The sequence below is a fragment of the Drosophila nasuta genome, chromosome 3 (genome assembly GCF_023558535.2).
Source record: "Drosophila nasuta strain 15112-1781.00 chromosome 3, ASM2355853v1, whole genome shotgun sequence".
Lineage (NCBI taxonomy): Eukaryota > Metazoa > Arthropoda > Insecta > Diptera > Drosophilidae > Drosophila > Drosophila nasuta.
Window position 1 is genome coordinate 6,090,982 of NC_083457.1, and position 26,506 is coordinate 6,117,487.

The 26,506-nt window shown below is 42.5% G+C and overlaps 1 protein-coding gene across 5 annotated transcripts in view; it reads left to right on the top strand.

Annotated features, from left to right (window-relative positions):
* The window catches only part of LOC132790650 (nephrin), an 80,048-nt gene that overhangs the window by 47,806 nt on the left and 5,736 nt on the right, over positions 1–26,506 (top strand). Inside the window, exons 10-21 of one of the 5 annotated variants that reach the window (XM_060799274.1) lie at positions 800–953; positions 1,045–1,182; positions 1,573–1,737; positions 1,925–2,224; positions 2,288–2,569; positions 2,631–3,054; positions 3,304–3,470; positions 3,648–3,836; positions 4,399–4,548; positions 14,067–14,218; positions 15,312–15,423; positions 20,571–20,749. In XM_060799274.1, the coding sequence (XP_060655257.1) occupies positions 800–953; positions 1,045–1,182; positions 1,573–1,737; positions 1,925–2,224; positions 2,288–2,569; positions 2,631–3,054; positions 3,304–3,470; positions 3,648–3,836; positions 4,399–4,548; positions 14,067–14,218; positions 15,312–15,423; positions 20,571–20,749 (2,412 nt within the window). Of the gene's footprint in view, positions 1–799; positions 954–1,044; positions 1,183–1,572; positions 1,738–1,924; positions 2,225–2,287; positions 2,570–2,630; positions 3,055–3,303; positions 3,471–3,647; positions 3,837–4,398; positions 4,549–14,066; positions 14,219–15,311; positions 15,424–20,570; positions 20,750–26,506 lie in introns of those variants that run through there. The other 4 variants (XM_060799270.1, XM_060799271.1, XM_060799272.1 and 1 more) reach the window with 4 other exon arrangements.

A 26,506-nucleotide genomic window follows, 5' to 3' on the forward strand; every position in this document is an offset into this window, starting at 1 on the left:
TGTGTGCTGTGTCACTGCTTCGCATGCCTTTTTCTCTCTCTCTCGCTCTCTCTCTCCATCATCCTGACTGCCACGCATATGCGACACATTTCCCGAAGCTGTTTATTTCCGCTACCAAGGGGATAGAAGGGTGTTTTATTTAATGGCAAGCAGTTTTTGTAGTCTGTCTGTCTGTCTTTCCGCAATGCAATAATTCTGATCAGTAACTTGATACCTGATCACTGCCCTTTGGTTCCCAGCAGGAAATATTATAGGCACAGATTATGTGTAATATCGTGATTCTTAATTCAAATAAACAAAGTCAATTCACAAGCACACTTTTTATGTTTTTTAATTAAATCATTACTTCTTTAATACTCAGTATAAACGTACATTCATTATTCGATACTTTGATCACAGTAAACCATTGGGTTATTAAAAATTAGTTTTTGTAGTAAATGAAATTAAAAGGTTCACTCAGCAGAGACGGAAAATGATTACCATATAAATATTAAACAGTGTACAATCAAATGGGCTATAAATCTATTTAAAATATTTTTACTTGAGCACTTTAAGATCTATGTGATAAACCTTAGCCTATATTTATATTAATTTATGTTAGAGAACGGAAGAAAGAACTTCACATTTATTTTATATATGCTCTATTTGATTTCGGGTATTCTATAGTCGGTCATAAAGTGCCTTCACTATTAGTGAATAATCGCTCCCAGCTTTAAACAGTGTGGCAGCGACATATGTTGACTTTTGTCATAGTTGTTATTATTATTCTTCCTTATTTTACTTTTGCAACTCATGCCAGATCAACTCGGTGATTCGGGCTGCAGACAAATCCGTTTCGGCCGAAATAACTATTTTGGCCAACGTCACCGATAACCAGGCCCAATACCGATGCGAGGCCTCGAACAGTGCCACCGAAATACCGCTGTTCGAGTCGACAACGCTTAGCGTGCACTGTAAGTACGAGTTGTTGGCATTATTATTATTATTATACTTATACGCTGTCGTTGTCTCTGCTCTCTCTCTCCCTCTCTCCACGTTCTGTAGTTGCGCCAGAGACGGTAAAAATACGCATTGAACCGGAAGAACTGCGACCTGGCATGGAGGCAACCATCATTTGTGACTCGAGCTCAAGCAATCCACCGGCAAAGCTGTCCTGGTGGAAGGATGGCATATCCATTGAAGGTACGTACACATAATCGCCTTGCCTTGCCTTGCCTTGCTTTGGTTCCGCCTCCCCTCACCACGTCCAATCCGAATTGGAACTTTGCCCAGCCATTGGCCAAGGACTTGGCGGCGCCGTTGTCAAAATGGCAGCTGCTTTCGGGACTGCTGCTGATGCTGCTGCTTCTGTTGTTGAATCCTCGTTGCATGCATTTTTAAGGCGTTTCCACGACAACATCCGGTTTGGTTGCCAGCCAGTTCAACTCAGTCTCAGCCTCAGTCTCGGTCTCAGCTCATCGCGGAGCCAAAGTCCAGTCCGGGGCTAAGTCAAATCACGCCCCCTTCCATTTTCTATATACAAGTATATATACATATATATATGTATATCCATCCGCCTTTGTCTATTTGCAGGCATTAATAATACGTCGAAGCCAGGTCTCTGGGGCGGCACGGTCTCCACGCTCGAGTTCAAGCTAAACATCACCCAGGAAATGAACGGTGTGGTCTACACCTGCCAAAGCGCCAACGAGGCACTGCAGCGCAGTGTCCACGAGGCAGTCAGCCTCAATGTGCTCTGTAAGTATTGTCGCCGACTGCTGACTACAGTTGTCTGCTGCTTAATTGAGCAATTAGACTCTGTCTGAATCATTGAATGACTGACTGACTGACTGACTGACTGACTGATCGCTTTCCTGCTCCCCATTCCCCAAACGAAGCTCAATCTGAATTTTAATTCAAATTTAAATTGCATTTCTCGTCGCAGTTCGACCCAAGTTTGTGCCACCGCCATCGTGGACATCGGTGGGGTTGGAGGGTGAGTCCTTGCAGGTGCCGCTGCAAGCGAATGGTAATCCGGAAGCTGTCGTCTATACGTGGACAAAGAACGGCGTTGCCATACCGCAGGATTCGAGTGGCAGCGTTTCTGCTGGCGAGCATCGCATATTTGCCGATGGCGCTGTGCTTAACTTTACCAAGCTGCATCGTGACGATGCTGGGATCTATTCCTGCACAGCCTCTAACTCACAGGGCAAAGCGAATCTCAACATAACCGTTGTGGTTGAATGTAAGTATATATATTCATGGTTTCTCATCCGATTTGCCCACTAAGCAGCTGCTTCTTGCGTAGATGGCACCACCATCAAGTCCGTGTCGGAGAACATTATTGTGAATCCCGGCGAGGATGCGATGCTCTCCTGTAGCGTTGAGGGCAAACCGCTGGCCGAGGAGCATGTGAAGTGGGAGCGTGTCGGCTATGACATGAAGGTGAAGACCACCACAACCTTCACCAATGGCACCGCCTATCTGCACATCAAGGATGCCCAGCGCGAGGATGTGGGAAACTTTCGCTGCGTCGCCGACAATCATGTGGCCAATCCCACCAACCGCGACGTCCTGCTCATCGTCAAGTGTAAGTGCCTCCAAATTGAAATCCACATCGAACCGTATCATGTGTGTGCTTGCTTTTGCAGTTGCCCCTGAGATAGCCAAGTCGCCAACGTTGCTGCGAGCAGCGAGCGGAACTGGGGAGCGTGGCAAGTTGCCGTGCCGTGCCCAAGCATCGCCAAAACCGCAGTTCATTTGGCGGCAGGACAACAAGGAGCTGCCCATCAACCATACGTTCAAGTACGAGGTGGAGGAGCGCAAGATTGACTCGCTCACCTATGAGTCCTCTCTCATCGTCGAGAAGGTGGCGCCCGCCGACTATGGAGCTTATGAGTGCGTTGCCCGCAACGACCTCGGCGAGGACATCGAGACTGTGCGCCTGGACATCACCTCACAGCCCGAGCCGCCGCTCAGTCTCAACATTCTGAATGTGACCCATGACACGGTGACTGTGGCTTGGACGCCAGGCTTTGATGGCGGACTAAAGGCCTCCTATCGCGTTCGATATCGGTACGTAGCAAAAAGTAGAAGAAGATGGGCTCGCATTGCATTACGCATGCAAGACCAGAGTCATTGCGGTTTTCCCCTTTTTCAATCTCCAACTTCATGCTGGGGGGAGATCAAGTTCATTCCGTTGCAATTACTGCAAATGTCACGGATGCACTAATGAAATTGCCAGCTCAGGCAGCTCAGAGAACACTCCTCCTGTTGTGGGTCCTCCTCCATACTGATGCGCCTTAATTGCATCTCTCGTTGCAGCATGGCAGACCGCGAGCAGTACAAATACATTGATGGTCTGCCCAACAGTCACAAGCTGACCATTGGCGGACTGAGGATGAACACGATGTATTTGTTCTCCGTGATGTCCTGGAATGATTTGGGCCAGAGCAGTTACCTGCCGGATTTGACGCGAGCCCAGACCAAAGGTAAGCACAATATTCAGATTTATCGCACAAGAGTTCCAGTTCAGTTGATGTAAGCTCTGCTCTAGAGCAAGGACATTGCATTACTCAACCATCTCTCTCTACTCAACCCTCTTAAAATGCTGCACTTTAATTGGAATTGTATGGACTCGACTCAACTAATTATGGATGCACCTACAGAGGCGCCGCCGCCATCGCATCCAGCATCGTCGCTTGGCGGTGGTCCGCCGACCACCAGTCAGACTCCATTGGGCGGTACCTCCGGCATGCTGCTGGTGGGCGTGGCCTCCGGCATCACTGTTGTGTTGCTCAACGTGTTTGTCATCGGCTGCTGCCTGCACAAGCGCAACGAGAAGCGTCTGAAGCGAGGTACATCATCGTCATCATCACCATCGAAAATCGATTGTTATTGTTGCTGCTGACTTGCAAGTTGTATGTGTGTGTGTGTGTCGCTGTTTTATTTGAACATTTCTTTCGTACTCGCGACTGTCTCTTGTTCCCTGTTCCGCGTTCCGCGTTCCCCAACCAAACCGCACGTGCCATGTGGTCAACATCGGGCCACGCTAATTTCATTTGCCCGCCACATGTTCCGGGCTGCGTTTCGCGTCATCGCGACACACCATGGCTACGTGATTTGCGTCAGTTTTGCATGGCTAGCTTCAGCAGCGAAAAAGAAAGAGACAAGTACAAACTTCTAGGGAGAGAAAGAGAAAGAGAGAGAGAGAGAGAGAGAGAGGAGTACTGGAAGTAGGACGCGACCATTGAGCATGGCCCCCGAAGCGATGCTGCGTCATTTTTATTACAGTTTCTCATTTCGTTTCGCATTTATTTATTGTTTTATTTTTGCAAATATTTTTTGCTTTGTTTGCTTCATTTTCGCTTTTTTTGTATTCTTGTGTGTTTATTTTTATGTTTCGCGATACACGAACAGGACTTGAAATGCTGCCAGCCGAGCTAACGGAGGACTCCAGCAACACACCGAATCTGGTCATAATTGGCATCTCTCTGGCGGCATTTGGATTCCTCTTGGTCAATGCGGCGCTCGTTGCCTGGTTCATTGTGCATCAACGTCGCAAAAAAGGTTCGTTGACACTCGATGCGAGAAGCGCCACAATTTCTTTATGATTATTTTGTTTTTATTTTCATTTTCATTTTCATTATATTGTATGTGCTTATTTATTTCTTTTTCATTTATTGTTATGCCATAATTTGTGACTTGCCACTTTTTGTGCATACTTTTCGAACTCGCAACTGTCGAGAGAAACTCGAGCACAAAGATGAAAGCTTCTTATTATCTTCCTCTCAGAGAGCAAAGTCAAGAAGCAGCCACTTCGTAGCTCAGATACCACTTCCGTGACACCACAGGAAGCAGAACGCGTTGTGCTACTTCCGATGCCTCCTTGCCCCTTGCCCCTTGCCCCTTGCCCCTTGCCCACTTAGTCGTCCACCTCTCGCCTCTATAGTCCTTTCCTCAATGACCTCGACGCGGCTGCTGTTCAGTTTATGACGCTCACTAAACAATTTCCTGCATATACTCAGAGATGAAATATACACGCAGAGATATATAGTAGGTATAGGTAGAGGATAGAGAAGAGACCAGTCCTTCACTCTGGATATGCGATTCTTGTAATTTCCGCGAGAAAACCTAAACCAAAGCCAGTCTAAGACTGAGCCGGAGTCAGAGCGTGGCAAGGAAACAGCACACAAACAAAAAGAAAAAAAAAGCAAAGCACAACAAAAAAAAGTAAGAGAAAAACCCGCTCGGAGCAGTCAACAAGAATATAATGATGACAGAAAATAATGATGCATCCTGGCAGCGGACAGCAACGAGCCAAGCAAGCCATGGACGACCCGGGGCCATGCCAACTGCAACTGTTTATTGAACAACGACGACGTTGGCAGACACTCCGTCCGGTTGTCCCTCCCCTTGACCCCCTCTCACCCCTTTGCCAGAGCCCACTTGCCCCATTTGACCCGTTGGCGAAGACAAATGTGCATCGTTTTCTTAGCTGAACGCACAATCTTTCGGAAATCAGATTGCTCTGCTGCTGTAGAATACAGACTAGAGACCATGAGACCATTGACTGTAGAGAGCACAGAGCAGAGAGCACGTGTCCGGCAAATGTTAGAGTTTTGGCTCCTGCCGCTCAATTTGCAGCTGAATCTGAAGATTGTTTATTAATATGGAATTATATTTCAGCCCAATCCAAGGCGAGAGAAAATAATATAAATATGACTTCAGCTGCTTCAATGAAATTGAAGACATTTCGATGGCAAGTCAGGTCTCAGAGCCAAAAACCAAGCTGAAACGTGCTGAAAGTGTTAGCACAAGACGAAAGCAATTTGAACGTTTCAAATGCCAGAAGACAAAAATTCTTGGCCAGAGATGAGCCAAACGTTTGGCTGGGCGTGCTAACCAAATTATTTCTCATTGAGCCAAATTTAGTGGTTTGACACGCAGAGCAGAAGCAAAAGCAGAAGCAGAAGCAGAACTAGAACCAGAAGAAGGAAAGGAAGAAGGAATAGAACAGGAGCACCATCTCAATCAGACCTCGTAGCAATCCCAATGCCAATCCCAGTGCAACACACCGAAAATTATGCATTCTCTTATGTACGTGGATGCATGGAGCAATGCGTTGTGCTCCTCCGGGGTATACTTCTCCTCCGCACTCGTTGTCCCCCTTCTTCTCCTCCGCCTCCTTGTGTGCAGCCTGCGTATTTGCAGTTTGTTTGCCCGTACACAAGGCAGACAAAGGGGCAGCATTCCAATTGCGAGTTGTCCTTTTCCTCTGCTCCTCCTCCTCCCCCCTTACACTCAGTGTCCTTCTCACTGTGTGCACGGTGTGTGTACTCGCTATTTGCAGTTGTAATGTATGCTCATATACTATATACGAGTAGTCGTACTTTCGGCAAACATTTGACTTATGAGTTGGTTAACTTTTCTGACTTTTTGCCCGCCTGCCCAACTTCTGATGCCTTCTGATGTGTCCTTGTTTCCCTAACAAGCATCCACAATATATTTGTCGCAAAACTTTTTACGGCATTTATACAGACATGAATGAATGAGTGAATGCTCAACTGATTATGATATTGTTGTAGTTAAAGTATAATGAAAAAGTTTACATTAGATTAGTGAAGATACCGCAGTATATGATTTAACTAAAGACTTGAAGCACTTTAGCAAAAAGCATTAAAAGCGTACATATTAGGAAATTAAATTATTAAAGTAATTCCTAAAAACTTCTGTATTCTACCAGTTTTACCTTTAAACGGTAATTGACAGACATAAATTTACTCTGAAAATTTGTTAATATTTTCATTAGCAGTTCCACAATTTAAAGCAATTGTCCTTTGATTACATATCGAATTAAATGAATTACTATGGTATAGGGTATCCTGATTTTAATGTATAGATAATAATAACATTTTTTATTTATAGTTGAGACTGAATTCAAGTAATTCGAAACAAATCTGAAAACTTTTGATATGTCTAAGCAAGTTATAATATTAAAAAAAAATTTCAATATATTTAAAGTAAACCAAAACGATGGCTTTAAATATTTGTATATGCTCATATGAGCAGATATATATCATACTTCTTGGCAAATTGCAAATATTCTCTTTAAATAGTTTAAAGCAAGTCTCAAATCATTCGTTTCGTTTATTACATTAGTAACAAACAATTTGCAATACGCTGTGCAACATATTTTTAAGTTATAACCAGACTCAGCTTTTATGTAAACTATTTAAGAAATTTTAATTATGAAAAACCAAAATTCTCTTGTAACATAAATGTCGAAATTCACTTAATTTTTGGCAAAGCAATTACAAGCAAAGCAAAGCGATAATTGAAAGGTTGCTTAATAAATAATACAACAAAGCCACTGAATTAGATTTCTAAACAATATATCAGACTATAAAGTCTTGAAATAAATATTATAAAATTAACATTAAGTAGTCAAGTTCTTGCTAAATTTGATTACATTTAGAAATTAGTGCCATAAATCATAGAGAACTTTTTTGTATTTCATCTGCAGAGAGAGAAGCACTACTTTTAGAATAGGGAAGCATCCTTTAATCGGGCCACTGAAGTTTCGTTGCTTTTGTTTGCCTTCTCCATAGACTCCGCACCCCCGCAAAATCTCAGTCTCCGTCTCAGTTTCAGTTTCGGTCTTTCTGACTCAGTTTCAGTTTGAGTCGCCTCGCCAATTCGGTTTGTGTGTGAAATGTAGGCCAAGATTTTTGACATTATGAACGCGAGGCACTCGCTGACGGAGCATGAACTACAGCCGCAGGACATAAATAAGATATTTTTCTTAGAAATTCAGCTGGCTTTATTATGCTAGATGGGGGTAAAGCTTTCCTCGAGAATGGGCACTGGCAATTTCCCTCATTTCCAGTATGCATAGAGCGCAGTTATGTTTGAACAAATGACGCGCTTGGAAATGGCTGCTGGAGAAGGGGAGGGGAAGAGGCTGCCCCTCAGCTGGCAAAACACAAAAGAAATGCATATTTCAGTCTTAACAGCCGCTTGTTACAACAACTGTTAAGCGAGTCGAGTCGAGTTGAGCCTGCAGCTGGAAATCTGTCTTCCCTACCAGCAACAACAACATTTTTATGACAATGTTCGGCTACCGCTCTCTCAACCTGCCGCTCACCGCCCACCGCCCACCTCCCGTCTCCTGCCTCCCACAGCTGCCACTGCTGCCATAAGCCGATAACTGACAATGCCCAAAAGCATTTTTTGGCCATAAAGGAGTTGTCAGGGAAACTGGTGCGTTGGCCAGCATGACAGCGGTTGGCAAGCGGGAAACATGGGGAAAGTTGGAGACACGGGCGGTGGCGAAAGCAAGGCTGCATAGTCCTTGCCTTGCCTTGCTTTGCCTCAGCCCGAAGATATCTGTGCATATTTCAATGCTTTCGCTGGCGAAATTTGACTTGTGGGCTGCTTGCAGCTGTTTGTGTTGTTGTTTGTTTGCTATTTTCCTATTTTGTGTCGCTGTTGTTATTGTTGTTCTTGTTGTTATTGTTGTTGTTGCCCCTTGGATATGCATTTTTAATGTGCATTTGCGCTTTTGTGTCAAAATGGCGCATGACGGAAAAGAAAATCACCCGCCTCAGCCTCATCTTCAGCCTTAGCTTTTGCTTCTTCTTCCTCAGCATCAACTTCGGCGTCAAAAAGGAAGCGCAACGGACACGGACACGGACACGGACATGGCTAAGAAGCTTTCGCTGTTTTGCCGTTGCCCAGTCCACACATTTGCTGACAGTTGCCCACTGTCACTGTCCACTATCCACTGTCCCACTGTCAGTTTGGCCATTGCAAGTTGCCCGTTGTCCGATAAACTATGCCAAAAGTCTGCGGTTGGCATCTGGTCGGTTTGGCGGTTTCTCTCTCCGACTATTCCGCTGCTGCTGCTGCTACTGCTGCTCTTGCTGCTGATGCCACGGTCAATGACACGAAGTGCTCACATACTCGCAAGATATACACACACATATATCATTCTCAAGCGAGTTGGCCATCCTGTCGTAAGCCATTTCTAATGTTTATTGCCCTTTCGCTTGGCCCCATAGATATGAAGTGTGCATAAAAGAAAACGGCCAAAAACGGCATTTTCACTTTGGCTGAATGGAAATTTTTGAAAAACACACCGTATTGTATTCTAGAAGTTAGTTAGCTCAACACGAGAGATGAATGTCTCTCTCTACATTTATTTAAGCTAATGCGCACTTGAATAGAGATGAGGAGCTACATCATCTTCTTCCAGCTAATGCGCACTCGAATAATCTCGGCAGTTTGTTCAACTGAAAAACTGGCAACTGTCAATAATAAATAATATAATAGAACGAACCGACCGAAAAAAAAAATGGAATGACAAAGAATAACGATAGAGAGTAGGATGCTGCTAAAGCGAGAGACAGAAAGAGAGATAGAAAGCAAGAGCGAGAGCGAGAGCCAGAAGCAGGCTGAAAGTGCGACACTTTAACGAGTTGGCCAAGGCAAAAGTTTTGTGCCAACGTGGCCATAAGCGATAAGCGACCGTTACGGTTACTCCAAAACAAACGGACTACTTCTACGTAAAGCACTTGACTTTGACACTCTTTAAACAATTGACTACTGTGCACAGCAACTGCGACTGCGACTACAACTACGACAACGACTACTCTGATGGCCAGAGGCCTGGAACTGGGAACTGGGAACTTCAAGCTGGCCAGTCGGAGCTGGGCGGGTGCCATCGAATCTGTTGAGATAAGCACAAAAGCTGTCAAACAGTTGGGCGCCAATGCCGTTGCCCCAAAACTTTCCAACTTTAATGCTGAGAGCAGTCAGCCCATTGGCATCTCATATGTCTATGCTTAGCTCGTGGTCTATAGCAGTCATATCTTGTAGACAACGGCATTATTATCGAGCGCTGTTATAATTACAATTACAAATGAGACTACGATAAAATTTCAATACACAAATTTAATACCACATTAAATATTTGGTATATTGTGTACGGAATGATGCTAATTAGAACAACAAAAAAAGTTGAAATACTTAAAATAGTAATATGATCTGAGTAGAATAAATATTTTATTGAGAGTATATAAGTATTTTGTAATATTACATATGAAACTCTACTTTAAATTTTATCTAAAGAAATTCTGAATCATGATCACAAAATGTCTTTGGAGCCTCAATTCCGATTCCAGGAAATACGCAATCCGATTAAGCTAAACCCCAAGCATACTTGTGCGTAATTGGCAAAGCAAACTGACAAGCAGATGATTTGGCAATCTTCGCATTCACATTTGATGCTAAAAATATAATATTTTCGGTTAGAGCAATGTCCAAAAACAGCTGTGATTTTTGACAACAACAAAATCTGAGCATAAATGGCAGCATATTTTTTTTTACCGTAGAAGCTGCATGCTCGTCAGCAACCAAGACCATCAAGCCACCGGCATCGGCCACGAGGCCGAGAGTCATGGCAGGACGGCAGGACGGCAGCAGATTAAGAGAAAAGCCTTCAAAGCAGACGCAACCGTCAACGGCGACGTCATTAACTGTCCTGACGACCGCAAAAGCTGTCTAAGCCATGTCATATACATATATTGGCAGCTGGGTAAAAAGCGAAAGAAATCCCGTTTTTCCCGCTTCCGCACTAGTACAGTTCTGTATATCTTTTGGCCTTGGCGTAGCATAAGTGCAAAATTTGTAATCTCTGTCAGGCATAAAGTGCAGCGACGGCGGTGGCGAAGAGAGTGAGAGAGAGAAAATAACAACAAAAGCTCTCTCAGTCAGTATCCCTTTCTCGCTTGTTGTGGCATGTGGCATGCCAGTGTGGCAGCATCAGCTTTAACGCCACTACCAACTATGCTACCAGCTTATTTGTCGTATACGCGACGCTGTCAAAAACTCCATTGCGACAACGATAACAGCACGAGAACTACAACAACAACTACAACTACAACTACAGCGATGTTGTTGTCGGGTGAAACGGGCTTTGACAGTGATAAGCCCGCTCGCTGGTCATTAATTCCGACTGTCCATGCATCGTCAAGCTACCTGCTACATTTGAGTGCTGCGCTTTCATCTCTGCTTTTTGTGCCCGCTTCCCTTAGAAGGTGGATGGGTATAATAATTCTGTTGAGCACGGGCAAAAGTTATCAGTCTGATATACTAAGCTATTATTGATAACATATAAGAAACCTACATATTTTCCATAAAATAAAAATTATCGAAAGCGGTTTTATCATAAAAGTAAAATATACCGAAAGGCTCATATGGTATAATGACATACTACTGCATTCAAAATATACCAGATTGCAAAAAGCCGGAAGATGCAGTGTTTTCAATTATATCTGAACTCGAATCGATAGTAGTAAGAACTGTAGTGTGGGTGTGGAAAAAATCACAATTAAACTCGATCTGAGCACAACAATATTAAGTGCTATCAAAATGAAAATTATAGTTCTACTATTTACAGTCTCTAAAATCGAGGTGTTCTTACATACATTTTCTGTTGACACAAAGTTAAATTACCCTCCCACCCTTAGGGTAACGGGTATAGAAATCAGGTCAATCCTTCTTTAATCCTACTTCACAATAAAGTGTTTTGTATTCTTCACGTCGAGTAGCGAGTATCTCAAATTCGAGCATTGCTGTCTTACTTATTTTGTTGTTTTATTTCCAAACTTTGGCAGTTACAGCTTAATTTATTTCTGTGAATTGCTTTTTATCGAGTATTTTTCACAGACTCGCGGGTCTCTTTAACAGTAAACATACGTGAGAAAAGCTTTAATCCCACAACTTGTTCATATTTGGTGGTTATTGCTTTAAAATTTGAATCGAGTGTTTAAAAAATCGATTTAATTTTAAACAAGTCCATTTGATATAGGGGTTCAACATGGCTTATGAATCTTCATTGTCGGTTAATAGCTTTTCCCTCTGCTATTTTTATTTCGCTTAATTGATTACAGACCTGCCCATTATTTAATGCATTTAAGCATTTTTTTTATGTTGCACTCGTTTGGCAATGGCAATGGAACTATTTGTGTTGCTGACTCCACAGTCATCGTAAATAAAGCATGTGACAAATGCCAAAAAATATTTTTAATTCACTAAACTGTGAATGCATTTGCTTGTATGTTTGGCTGGTTGGGCTGCTTGCTGGGCTGTGTTTGTTGCCCACCTCGTCGATGAGAAGGCGGACTCCGATAACATGTTTTATTTACGTCGGTCCCGCAATAAATACGTGATGGTGTCAACAGCACATGGCTGTAGAGCGCTATTGCAATTGACGATCTACAATTAAATTCAGTTCAACTTATTGACTTCGAGCCTTTAAAAGGTTCGAATAGTTTTCAAATACGATGATGGCGATAATTTTTTACAGCATCATTTAATGTGTAAATTACATTTGCGTTGTTTTTGCAATGCTTATTAGTTTTCTCTATTATTAATCTGAAAAGTGTCTTTTATTTAACATTTTTAAAATAAATGCAATTAGTTTATATTAAAGACTGCACTTTTTATAAACTAGTTTTCAATATTATTAATCTGAAAATGTGTCCTCGTTTATTTTTTAAATAAATATATTTTAAATCGACGAAAACTCATCTGTTGCCATTTAACTAGCATTTTTAATAGGTTTCATACAAAAAAATAATGAAATTTGCTATTATGGGTTAAATATGATTTAATGGCAAAAATTGCCAACTTTATTATTTTATTTCTATTTGATTTCTTTAAATATTAATGTTAGTGAAATGCATCTTTTTCTATGTATAGTAATAATTTTAAAATCCCTTTAAAGACTGTATTCCGCGCTTACAGCACAAATTTAGTATTTCCAATAGATTGCGGATATTGAAATTAAAATTGAAAGTCGCTTCGATTAATCTTTATTGTGCACATAAAGAACAGCAGCAATAATGGCAATAACGGTAACAATAACAATGCATCTACATTTCAGGTTAATTGGAAAAACGTTTGCCAAACAAATCTAATACATTATTCTCTTCCTCTCTTCTCTCCCCTCCCCGCTCAATGCTCACCGCTCTCGGCTTCAACATGGATACTGAATAACTGAACGCAACACTCAACGGAATGCTTCATTCATTCATGCGAATATGGCTACAACAACCAACAAAATCAAATGCACTCAACGAACCAACGCAACGCAACACATCACATACACACTTACGCACACTCACGTACACACACACACTCACACACACGCATACCACATTGACTTTGCGGAAAACACGTGTTAACCATGTGGCGCGGTCATTTTGTCGTTGCCATTTGTGAAAATGTGCCATGAATCATTTAATGGCATTTTATATACAAATTTAATTGCATTTTTACTCTGACCTCCTTCCTCTACACTCCACACTCTCCCACCCACTCTGTTCACTCCCTTCAATCTCTTTTTGCTCTGCCCTTGCTCTGCCACCTGGCTGGCAACTCATTGCCTTTCGCATCGTCGAACTGCACATCGTGCATTGATTTTTCCCCTTGACCACGGTCAACAAAAATGCGTCGGCATAAAAATGGACGACGACGATGGTCGTCGATGGTATTGCGCCAAATGTGAATAATTTAACACAATGGCGCCCACCTCTGTCTCTGCCTCCGTTTCTGCCTCTGCCTCTGCCTCCCCCATCTATCCGTTTATTCATGCTCCACAATGCTGGTCAACATTTGCTTGCTCGGCACTTTGACAATCTTTGCTATTTGCATTTGATTTGCATTGCCTGAAACGTTCACGCCCACCACAACCATGCCTACGCCCTTCGGCAACAACAACAATAACGACGACGACGACGTGGACAATCATCTTACCCACCCTCTCCGATCCGCTCCGCTCCGCCCGTGCGGTGTTCCAAATGACTGGCGCACTGCGCCGCCGCCCAATCAATTTTCGGCATGTCACTGCCAATTACACCTTTTCAATATTTGCGCCGCATACTTTCTACCTACTGCTTTTTTTGCGTTTTGCTGTATGTTCTGACCCGGCCCGAATGCTGTGGCTATGTGGCTATGACTGTGACTGCGACTGCGACTGTAACTGGGAACTGGGAACTGCTCCTATCCATTGTCGCATCCAGTGGCGGAAACTACAAATCAACCAGGCAAAACGGCGACCATCGAAATGTACGCGCCCAGTTCGTACAATGACACCGTTACCGGCGAGACACTGTCCAGCGTGTCGGAGAAGAGCGAGTCCTACTCCAATGAGGGCAGTCAACCGGAATACATTGTGAGTATAACACACACACACACAGACACTCGCACACACACACACACACGCTAGCGTAGTCGGTTTTCAGCTCCATTTTTTTATACCCAAAACTATTCTCTTTCCTACCCCGCTTGACGCTTGTTGTTGTGCATGAATATGCAATTTGTGAGCAAGAATGAGTACAATGGGCACAAATGTCGACTCTGATGCTGTAACAAATATTTAGGCAAAAACGAAAAACGAGGCGCACAAAAAGAAGAGAAATGAAAAAAGTGTATGGGCTGTCTTAAGTTATTGCCAGGCGCTTGAAATTACAACTCAGCGCCGGAACCGGGAATGTAAGCGGGAACAGAAACGTTGAATCGGGGAACGGAATCGGGAATGGGAACGGACTGAGAAAGGGGGGAAACACTGTTGACATCGAGGTCGCCGTGCTCGAAGGCAGCCGGAACTGTCAGCCAGCCGGAAGCAGCAGCATGCTAAGACGTTGTGATTAATTACGCCCTGCTGATGATAATGATGAGCGCGCGGCTAAAACCGAGTCAAGGCAACTAAAAGGCAAAGCGAACACGAAAACCAAAAACCCAAAAACCAAAGCCAAACACAGTCTCGAGTCGGAGCGTCAAAGAAGTGGCAAACAAATCGTTTCAAATTATTAAAATCATTTATTACCAGCGTAATCTTGCTGCGGCAGCGCGACCTCAGGAACTCTGCTCTGCCATCGAATGTTGTTAACTGTATATTGTGCACACTCGCTCTTTCTCTCTCTCTCTCTCTGCCTATGGGGCGTATGATAAATCAGCAAGTTGCGTATACGTAATGTAAGCGCGAAGCAAGGACAAAAGGTGCACTTGGTGTCGTCGCTGTCATCGCGACTGTCAATTATGCGTCAATAACTTTCAACACACCCCGTTCCCCCTCTCTCTCTATCTCTCTCTCTTTCCTCGCCTGTCGCTAAAACAATTGCTTAAGTAGGGAGTAATTACTCAAACACTTGAGGTGCGAACCGATATGGTTGACAGTCTTGGGTTGCATACTGTGATTGTTCTCTGATTGCTTTTTCACTCTGTCTCCGACTCACTCTCTCTCTCTCTCTCTTCCTTTTCTGCAGGACGAGGCGCGAAAGAAGGCTGCATCGACGTATCTGGTGGAGAGCGCTGACATGCCACCGCCCAGATACCAAAAGGACGGCACCCTGCCAGCATTATATCCAAATAATATGGGTAAGTCAACTCGTAAGATCTCGTTCTACAGATATTGCTGTCAGTTTGTCTGTCTCCCTCTTTGCTGTGTGCAGCATAATGAATGTCCGGAGACAAAAGCGAACACACACACACACACACAGACAGATGTATAAAAAAAGGGGTCGCACATGAAAAAAGCATTTTAGATAATTAACTTTTGGCCAAAACAAACTAGCAAGTTCACAGTTCACAGTTCAGAGTTGAGAGTTGAGTTGAGCGAGAGAGTTGCACGCGCTGTCAGCACGTCAGTTGGCCATTCAGTAATAGCAGGAGCGCTGCAGTTGTTGCCTGATTTTATGCCATGATTGCAATCAAAGCTAAAAATAAAAGCGATGTAAAAACGGAAATCGGTAAAATGCGCATCAGAAAAGAAAGCAGCGAGCAGAGTAGAAAGAAGGACGAGCAGCTACGCGATGGCTAAAAATTCAATTTGAGTGCAACATCTCCATCTTAATTGTAATTGAGGAGCAAAGTTTTTGCTAGTCTTGATTTTCAATTGAGCCATGTGTGTGCATCCACTTTCAACTCGCTGTCTGTTTTCTTTCTCTCTCTCTCTATCTCTCTGTCTCTGCTCTTGCTAGACATGCACTTGCAATCTGCAACACTTGAAACCAAATCACGTGCAGCCTGCGCTAATTTAAGAGCGCAACTTAACTCAAATTTAAGGACACACATTTATCAGCAAAACAAACCAAAAACCGTATGAGACTCGACTAGCAAAGAAATTAAATTATTATTATTATAGAACAGAGCAAAAAAAAATTAGAAAAATACTAGAGATTCTTCTTTTTTTGGCATAGCCAGTTGGCTCAACTAGGACAAATGAAAAGCAAAAAGAAAAAAAAAGAAGAGATGAAAGAAATGAAATAACAATGGCAGTATTACAATAACATTGAGACATTGCTGAAAGCATTGCCGATGGATGCGGCAACAACTGCATTTGAAATGCAAAGCGTAAAAATAATAAAAATACATTAGCTGCAAAACTTTTGGTCTTGTCTCCTCGACTGACGACGACGACGACGACGACAGTCTGTGCTCTCATCTTATCTGTTCCTTGGGCTTGTCTCGACTCGTCTCGTCTTGAATTGTCGTGTCGTGTCTCTGCGCTGAAAATAAAATACAATTACCTTATGTCAACGTATTTGGCAAGTGGAGGAGCATACTTCAAAAGTAATAGCTACAACAACAGCAACAGCGTTCGGTAGCAGCCAAGGCACATTTGATAGCAACGACAACTTGCCACAGATAAACAGAGACGTCTCCAGTGCGCATAATTATGTATGCGGCTTGTGGTGGCAAGAAAGAAAGCACACAACAACACCAGCAACAACAAAAAATAACACGAAAAACACGACAAAATCAACAACACAACGAGAAGGAAAAAAAATGGAGAAAACCCAAATAACAGGCGGGGGGCAAAGCGGGGATGGCGAGGAATAGGAATAAGAACAAGAACAAGAACGACCGAGCGGGCAAAAAAGATGTGAAACAAAAATCCCTCGTCGCATCAAAATTAAAATGCTTGCCGGAAGCCGAATCTCAAACTGGCGCCCAAGGCTATAATTCCCCCATGACGAAGAGCAGACGCCCCCCAACCAACACATAGACATACATATGTACTATATGTGTACACACACACGCGTATGCGATTCTTTTAGTCAGTTGTCGCCACCTGCTGCTGCTGCTGCTGCTGCCTCGGCTGCGATCAAATAATAGATGATTCCATTTCATTCCATTCCCTGCCATGTCAGTCATTCAGTCTTCGCCGTCCAGTCAGATGCAAACACGCAAAGCGCATTTTTAATGAGACACTATTCAAAAACGCCGCTGTCTTAATGAGCACCCACACACACACACGCACACATACACACTCAACCAAATAAACTACAGTGTGTGCAAATATGCGACAACTCAAAGAAAATTATATGAAAAGTCGAACACTGAACGAGCATCAACCTTGGCCAGTTTCTGTTTGGTAAACAACCACAGTCAACTGACGGCATTGAGCCACAGAAGCCGCAGCTCAAAATTAACTCCAATCGATGGCTTCTTCGCTGACTCTCTGGCTTTTTCATTTCATCATTTAAAGCTTCAATTCGTCTGCTTAAAACAACAATTTTTTAAATATTTCCATTTATAATATTCATTCATTTGGAAACTGGCAATTTTCCAAAAGAGAATTGGCACCTAGCTAAATAATATACAGATACTTTTTGAATAGTGTGCCAGTGCATTTCTGTTAATAATTTTTCTTAAATTAAAAGTAGTCATGAAATGTATTAAACTCCCAAAAGCAAATGCAAATGTAAGAAGAGAAGAAAGCGATAAAAACCTCTGACAATTACTTCTAAAAAAGACTTTCATATTTGTATTTAAATTTTAATTTCCTTTTGCTTAATTAAATATTTATATATTTATATTTCTCATATGCGCATCAGTCATTTCTTAAATTGTTCAAAGTTGACATTACAGACATTTCATTTGTTGTCTTATATTTGAAAGCTGACAATTTTATTAAAAACAAGTCAGTCAGCATAAAAATTATGCAGTTTCTTTTTCCTTAAATATTAGATATTTTAGATCAAAATTTACTAAAATTAAGAGCTGTCAAAAATGGCTATCACATCTCAAAAGCTGTGTCAATTGATTTATTACAATAGTAAGAAAGATAGAATAAGAAAAACAAACTTTACATTTTCTTAGTTATATTTAAAGCTCAAATACATTTTTTCTAATTAAAAGCAGGTTGATTTTTCTCACACACATATCATTCATTTCATTATTACAAGCAGCTAATTTTCTGTATAATAAAACTGGCATTTTTGTTAAAGGCAAGTCACACCTTAAAAAATAAACATAATTTCTATAAAGATACTTTTCGAATAGTTTACTAGAGCACTGAAAAGCACCCAATAGTCATAATAACCTTCCAAAAGCAGTGTCCATTGATTTACAAAACACACGTATATTTACTTATATACATATATATATATATAAAGCTCACATACATTTTGCGTAATTAAAAGTAGGTTTGTTTTTCCCACATACATATCGTTTCGATATTTAAATTATTTAAAGCTCGCATCGCATTCCTTGGCTCGAATTACAAGCAGGCAATTTTCTGGAAATAGAATCACACCTCAAACCAAAATCTATTAATTAACATACACAAGTAGAATGTCTAAACATAGAGTTTGGTTAAGTTGGTTGCCTAAGTGATAAGTAGCCAATTACGAGCAAGTTAAAGTTTCAGCTTTGGTTTCATTTCTATTAGCTGCAACAACATTTTTTATGTGGGCCAACACATTTGTTATCCCAATTGCTATAAATATGAAATGAATGGGGGGACTTGGGGTGACCACGAGCAGCAGCAGAAGCAGAAAGAGTGTCGAGAGTGCAAGCAGTGGCAATTACAAACAGACTCGTACCTCAACTGAATAGAATACGAGTATAGTATATGCACAATGATTACAATTTCAGTTGAGTTCGGCTCTTTTTTGGGAGCAGAGTAGAGCAGAGCGCTTTTCAACACTGTTGCTAGCTGATCGAAAAATCAATAATTCATGCGAAACTCCCCAACGCTCGCTTCCCGTTCGCTTTTTTTCGTATTTTTCGTAATACACATTGTAGTACAACATACGCATACACAATACGCATATTCTTAGTGGCATATGCAAAGTAAACAAGCCACAAAATGAACATGGGGCAACGGCAACACACGTGAGAAGGAACATGAGAACGTCTGTCACACGCTGTTGACTGCGCCTTCGATTTGGCAGCCGCAGCCGCAGCCTCAGCCTCAGCCGAGTCACATTTTAAGCTAGGCGTTGTCACAGAAAAGTCGCAGCAGCTTCTGCAACTCAACTTTGCTTAACAACATTATTGTTGCCTACTTTTCAGCGCACGCTGTCACACGTACACACGCATACACCAGCATATGCTAAGCGCGTGCATGTGTGTGTGTGTGTGTGGCAGTGGAAATGTGGGTGTCTAAGTCTATTTTAGAAAATTACAAATTTGTTACGTTTGCGGCTTTCACGCCTTTGCGAATGAGTTTAAGTTGAGCGGTTAAAGCCTTAGCTGTATCCTTGCCGCGGCTGCCACAAATGCCACCATTGCTACTGTTGCTAGTGTTGCTACTGTCTGCCACAAAGCGAGGCATGAGCAAATGCCAAGCAATTTGTTTCATCATCGAGTAGGCGGCATTTAAATATACACGGACAACTCTGTAGCTTGTTGTGCCTATCCCTGGATGGAGATGCAACCTCAGCACGTGCAGCACACAACACACTCGTTGACGCTGTTTGCTGCTATCCGACGACGACCAATCGACCACTCTCGTTGCAAGAGTTGCAATTAATGGCCTATCGTTTTATTTGATTCCAAACGTTTGCACATGAAATGAACCAGAAAGCAGCAAAATGTTGCATCTACGTGGGCGCCAACAGAATGGAGCATCGAATGGAGCATCGAGCACGATGCACGCATACACACATACACACACACGTAGGAGTCCTTTAACTGCTCTGCCTCCTGTCGGGCTGCATGCATCTTGGGATTTCATTTTTTTTTTCTCTTTGCAAATGCGACAATAAATGTGTCATTTGCAGTTGTGTGTGGCACAACGTCTGCGGTTGCCTTCACTCTCTCTTTGAAGGGTATTATTATGCGTGAAAATTTCACATTACGAAGTACATAAATTCAGTAAAATCATAATCATTTTAAAAGGTTATTAATAATAACTTAACTCAGTGAATATTCCTTTCTTTTAATACATTTTAAAAGAGTATTCAACTGTCTATCACACCCGCATGCTGCTTTCTTTCTTGCCCTCCTGCAATGCTTCTGCATTTTTTTGTTCGGGTGCAAAAAAATCAATTGAGCTCAAATGCGAATGGGTTGGCAAACGGAAGTCTGGTCAGGCATTAAAATTGTCATAAATCCATGCAGAAATGCGAAAATAATAATAACAAATGGGGCACAAATGCAGAGTCAGTGCACTGACCTGCTGACCCGCTAACCTGCAACAAACTACCGCACACACTCTATATATTTAGTAGATAAGATAATATCACAAGGTAATAAAGTCATAAACTTACTCCATCTTTCTTATTTTGTTGCAGTGAACGCTTGCACGCTGCCACATCCGAGGCACAACAATGGCCACGCCGCGGCAATGACGCGCGACGATCAGATGCTCATCAGCAAGGGCGTTTACATTCCGTCCCCGTCGCCAGCACCGCCGCCGGATGGTTCCTACTACAATATGAACAGTGACAGATATTTGTCGTATCCGCCTTTGGTAAGTTGCCTGCGAGATTCTTTATGATTCGCTTAGATTAGCTGCTGCTGCAGCTGGCGGCAGCCATGTTAATTGGCCTCCCATACTTTGATCCTCCATCACACTAATCAGCTGCCAGCTGCCAGCTGCCTGCTGTCCTCGCTTAGGGATAGTCACGGCCAAGGATTAGTTCGCGCAATTAGTTAGATGCCAAGCACAGACGCAGACATAGACACAGAGAGCAGCAGCATCTTCTTCTTCTTCCTTGGGCAAATCCTCCTCCATTTGCATCGCATTTAAAGCGCAATGAGCCGAGACAATGGGCTGCACATGCACATGCATACGATGGATGTACATACATATATATACACCAAGTTTGTATATAGTCGATCGGGCAGGCAGGAGGACATCAGCTGCTGCAGCATGTGGCATGTGGCATCTGCCAGTCAGTTAACTGGCTTCGACTTTTATAATCCGTGTGCCGCATGCAACGCTGTAAAGACAAATGACAAACTCGAAAGCATTAAGCTGCAGCAGCGAGCAGTAAAAGGATGGCATGGGAATGGGGAAGGATTCGTGATGCAAGTTGCTGCTGCTTCTTTGTTGTCCTTGTTGTTATTTACGCTCCTTTTCTCCCCTCTACCAGTGTGCCAGTGTTCCAGTGTTTGTGCTTGGCGAGAGTAAACATTATTTTCTCAAGACAACAATTTAATATTACACATACGCAGCGTATGCGCGACGTTTATGATGACAACAGCCATATCGTAGCTCACATTTATACCAACAGCTCTGCTCGCCTCTCGCCCTCTCTACCTACCTTCCTTCGCTCCCCATGCACGCAAACTTTTACGCCATATCACTCATAAAGAGTGGCTCCTCTCCGCTGCTTGTCCTGCTTATCGCTCGATCCTATTCGCTTGGGCGTGTCACCGAGATTGCAGATTTCAAAAATACGAGTATGTATGCGGCAGCGATTATTCCCCTCGCTCATTTCTTGTTGCTTTTGGGCAGATTTGTGTGGCATGCCATCAGCTAAATGTGTGACCTGACCACAGCATCAGCATCGTCTTTACTTTTCTGTCGTGTCGTGTCGTATCGAGCCGTGTCCTGTCGCATTGCAAACCCAATATAAATTCCACAAATTCACAATAAACATGAGAAAATCAATTTTCGAAATTTATTACCCTCGTTCCACGTATTAGGTGTGTGAGTGTGTGTGTGATGGTGTGTGTGTGTTGGTGTGTGACCATTATGTATTCCTCTTTTTTTTATCACTTCGAGCTCTGCGACTGACTGGTTGTTAAAGGGGTGCAAATGTGACAAGTTAAGACGACACTTAATGCGGTTGACACCCTTCTCTCCCACCTTCCACCTTCCTCTTCCCACAGCTCCCTCTTCTTGCCGCTTCCTAAGCCTGTCAGCTGGCATTTTATGGTGCTGCCAGTCCAATAATTGTATAAATTAGATGCGAATGAAATGCAGTTAGCAGATAGTCGCCAAACAGATCCCTAAAGGACAGCCCTGGACTCCTAATGGCGGACTAATGTAATAATATTTATGCTAGCTGCTGACCATTTTTATGGGCTTTATGCGATTTAGCCAGTTACTCAATTCCATCGCTTAGCCCGCGTTTGTTTACTCTCTGTCATCACGATGGAGAGTGACACTGACAATCCTGCAGAGTTCTCGTTGTTGTTGTTGTTGTTGTTGTTGCTGCTGTTGGTGCTATCAGTGGCTCTATCTATTTGAGGACAGCTACTTGACTACACATTCTCTCTCTCTCTCGCTCTCTTTGACTGCTGCTCAGAGCTGCGTCATTGCACATGTTAGTAGTCATTCCACATGGGGCACAAACCTTTTGTTTGCGGTTTTTAGTCAACGAGGGAGAAAAATTCAATTTCGGTTTAGTTGCCCAACAATGCCATTGTACAAGTATGTGCGTGTGTGTGCCGTATGTGTGTGTGAGTGTGTGTGTATGTGTGTGTCCCTCTGCTCCTTTTTGTTGGTCTTGCGGACAAGGCTCGCTTTTCTCGTACACATAAGAAATGTTTTGTGGGGCCAAATTGAATTATTTGATAAACATCATTAGAAAAATTACAAAATATATAGAGAGCACTCAGCACGCGGCAACAAATCAGAGCAAGAAAAATGCGCAGAGAATGAGACGGCCAGAGAGAGAGAGAGAGAGAGAGAGAGAGAGAGAGAGAGAGAGACAGCTTCTAGAGTTGTGTATCAGCTGCGGTTTTTGGCTGTAACATTTGCCCAAACCTAAATTACTTTTTGTTGCACAGATGTCTGTTCGTTGGTCATTGGTCGCTAGACGCTGGCGTTGGCCCCATAAGCCAAAACCGAATGAATAAAAACAATTTATAACAGTAAATCAAATTAAATTTCAATCGAAATGTTTGACAGAAACAAAAAGATTCATTTCACATCCGTTTTAGCCGATCTGCAAAACGGAACGAAACAATACGAAAAGTCCCCAGCAAGAGGCAAACCTAAAAAAGTGTGCGGTAACTTCCTCGCCTCGCCTCGCCTCTCTTTCTATCTTTTGCTGGCTCACACGGCGCATACGTAATTGAGTAGAGAGTGTCGAGTGCTGAATGGAATGCTGTCACCCCCGTTCACCGCCTCGCTCTCAATGCACTTGTCGCTTATAGGGCATAACAAGTTGTGGCCCAACATTTAACTATTTAAGCGGCAATTTGTATTTTATTGCCAATTGCGTTCCCCAACAACAAGGCATACAAAATACAAAAAAAGAAGCGAACTTTGTGTCTGCCCCGAGGAGAACCACCAACCTCCCACCCACTCCCACTCACACTCCCACTCCCCCTAACCTTCCCTCTACAATTGCAGTTGATAAGTTAAATGCTGGCTGCTGTTGCTGCTGCTGTGGAGTTCGTGCTGGCCCATTTAAATATGTTGTTGGAAGACGAGTATGCAGAGCATTCACGTCCTGGTCGACCGGGCATGGTTGATGGCATCTAACCAGCTTTCTACCAGCTCCGCCTCGGCTACGTGCATGTGCAGAGAGTGGCGTCATCTAACTTAACTCTGGCTCACTTTGTTAGCGAGTTTTGCACAGTTTGAAATTCAATTAGTTTTGTGCGGGCTTCGCTCGAGCTTTGGGCTTTTGGATACTTCGAGCATTGTCTCTCACTCACTCACTCACACACACACTCACTGGTGGAATATCTCGACAAGTCGTGTGTCTCGCTGGCTGACTGGCTGGCGTGTCAAAGACAACGCAGTTCGAAAGTCAGAGGACAGCAAGCAGCAGCAGCAGCAGAGGGCCATCACATTGCGCATACGCACTGTACGCCACAGTGCTGCAGTGCTTAAAATTCAAGGGCCAACGCAGCTGATGTCGATTAAATAAATAACCGAATACTCGCAACACAACTCACACTCAGTCCCAGTGTCCATAATTTAATTTTCTAGCAGGCCAAGTCTACAAAGGACACGAAGCAAGAGAGTGAGCAGAAGGGGAAGGAAGAGGCCGAAGCTGAGGCCGAGGCAGAGGCAGAGGCGCTTTGGCGCCGCCTTCGATGGATTTAATGTCGAAAGTTTGACGGCTGTAAAAGTGGCAGTGGCAGTGGCACATAGTCCTTGGGGTAGCCATACATTTGATATTCTATTTACGCAAAATGAACTCCTTGCCGCATTACAACTTTAACAATAACGACAATAATGAGCATCGCCTCATGCCCAGCGCCTCTCTCAACGTGGACAGCGCTGAATTAGCGGCAACTCACGCGAGTCCCTTCCCCCTTTCTCTCTTTTCAGTCACTCTCTCTCTCTTTCTCTTTTACACGCACACAATAACAAGGACCTTTAAGTGGCAGTCGCAGGCTCAAAGTTTTTTGAGTAGTCTAAAAGAAGCAAGGAACCCCTTTAATCACACACACACACACACACACACATAGTATACACAGCGCTGTCGATTCGCTTTTCGGCTCTCGAGTGCAACAAATTGTTGTCCCAACATACACACCTCCCGACCTCCCCCTTCGCCTTCTTTGCCAGGACATGCCTTGCGCTGTCGTGGCAAACTCAACTCGAAGTTTTCGTTAAAGACAATTTAACTTTGTAAACTGATACAAAATGTCCGCCTTGGTATACTTAAGTCCTTTTATCCTAAACTACCAAGCCCAGGCCTCCAGTGTCTTCCTTGTTAATCAGTGCTAGGCAAGTGTGTGGGGGGAGGGGAGAGGGGTGAAAAACACCCCCTACAACTCTGGAGCGCTAATGTGTTCTCTTGACTGGGTTAAGTTTCCTTTCACTAGTTTGGGTTGCCCAAGCAACGTGCTGCACCAATTACTTTTGAAATATTAAATTTTGCAATAAATAAAAAATGATAGAGTAAAATCAATGCAGCGAACAACGCTGGCGCTGAGTTTGTCTCCAATATTCCAATTAGGCAAGCACCAAACTCTGCCATCAACTTGAAGTTTTTTTCCATGCCATCCCAAAAAACTTGCAAGTTGCAACCCCATGTTATGTATGAGTGTGTGTGTGTATGGGTGTGTGTGTGTCGGGGGTGGGCGTTAAACTTTTGCTCTAACTACTGAAAATACTGGAAATACTTTTGCGCGAACTGGACGCCTGCATGCGAAACAATTTTCAAACTGACACAAAGTGTCATGTCAATTGAAGTAGAAGATAATATTTCCCAGCTAAAGGAAAAAGTGCAACAAACAAGCAACAACAACAACAACTACTATCAAAATTGTTGCAGATTTTTAACAACTCACAATTCGTATTTCGCAATTCTCAACTTGTCCGTAACTTTTCATGCAGCTTCGTACCTCACATATAAATATTTCAAGCATAGCAAACGCAACAACAACAGCAAAAAGAAAAATTTCAAAAAATCCATTTCCATTCTCGTCGAAACATTTCGAGCTGACTTTGCTCGGTTAATTAGTTCACTCTCTTGGTGTCCTTGAGACTCTGAACAAAACTCAACAATATATTATACTAAGTATAGCATGTTGTATTTGTCTTTTGGGTGAAATTTCCATGTCTTCGCTTGTCCTTGGCAAGTCGATAAAGAAAGAATTTTGTGAATTGCAAATACTACAATACAATGTTTGCATATATTTGAATAATGCTAACGAAGGTTGCATCAAACAACAAGTATGTGAGTAGGATTGCTGCCTAGACTATAGTCAATTTAATCGACTGTAAAGAACTTGAAATTGTGAAATAAAATTATCTGCATTCCATAAACAACTAGCAAGCTTATTATCCAAATGCTAATTGTTGGGAATTATTTCTTTAAAAATGTATTAAAGCACTTTAAATGTATAAAACTGTACTGTAGCTATATAAAACTATAAATGTGACACTCTGTCTCTATGATCGTATTGTTGTTAATAGTCAAATCCAAAATACAGCTAACAGATGCAGTCAAAACCAGAATTATATATACTACAGCTGCGAGATTAAAAATAATAAATCAAAAATACTTTCCTTTAAAAAATGCTCTAAGAAAACAGTTTAACATAACACCAAAGTTAAATTTTTACTAAATTTAAGAATAACAAAATTATACATACAAAAAGAAATTTTGGAATATTTATTTTAAGAACAATTATGTAATTGTGAAAAAATATTGGTATATTTTGAATGTAATGGTATATTACTATACCAAATATAGCCTTCGGTAGTATTTTTCGGTATTTTAATTTGTTATATTTTTCGAGCTCGCAGTCGAGCACACTCAATTGAGTTCAGCAAATATACATATGTACATTTAATAAACTCCAACAA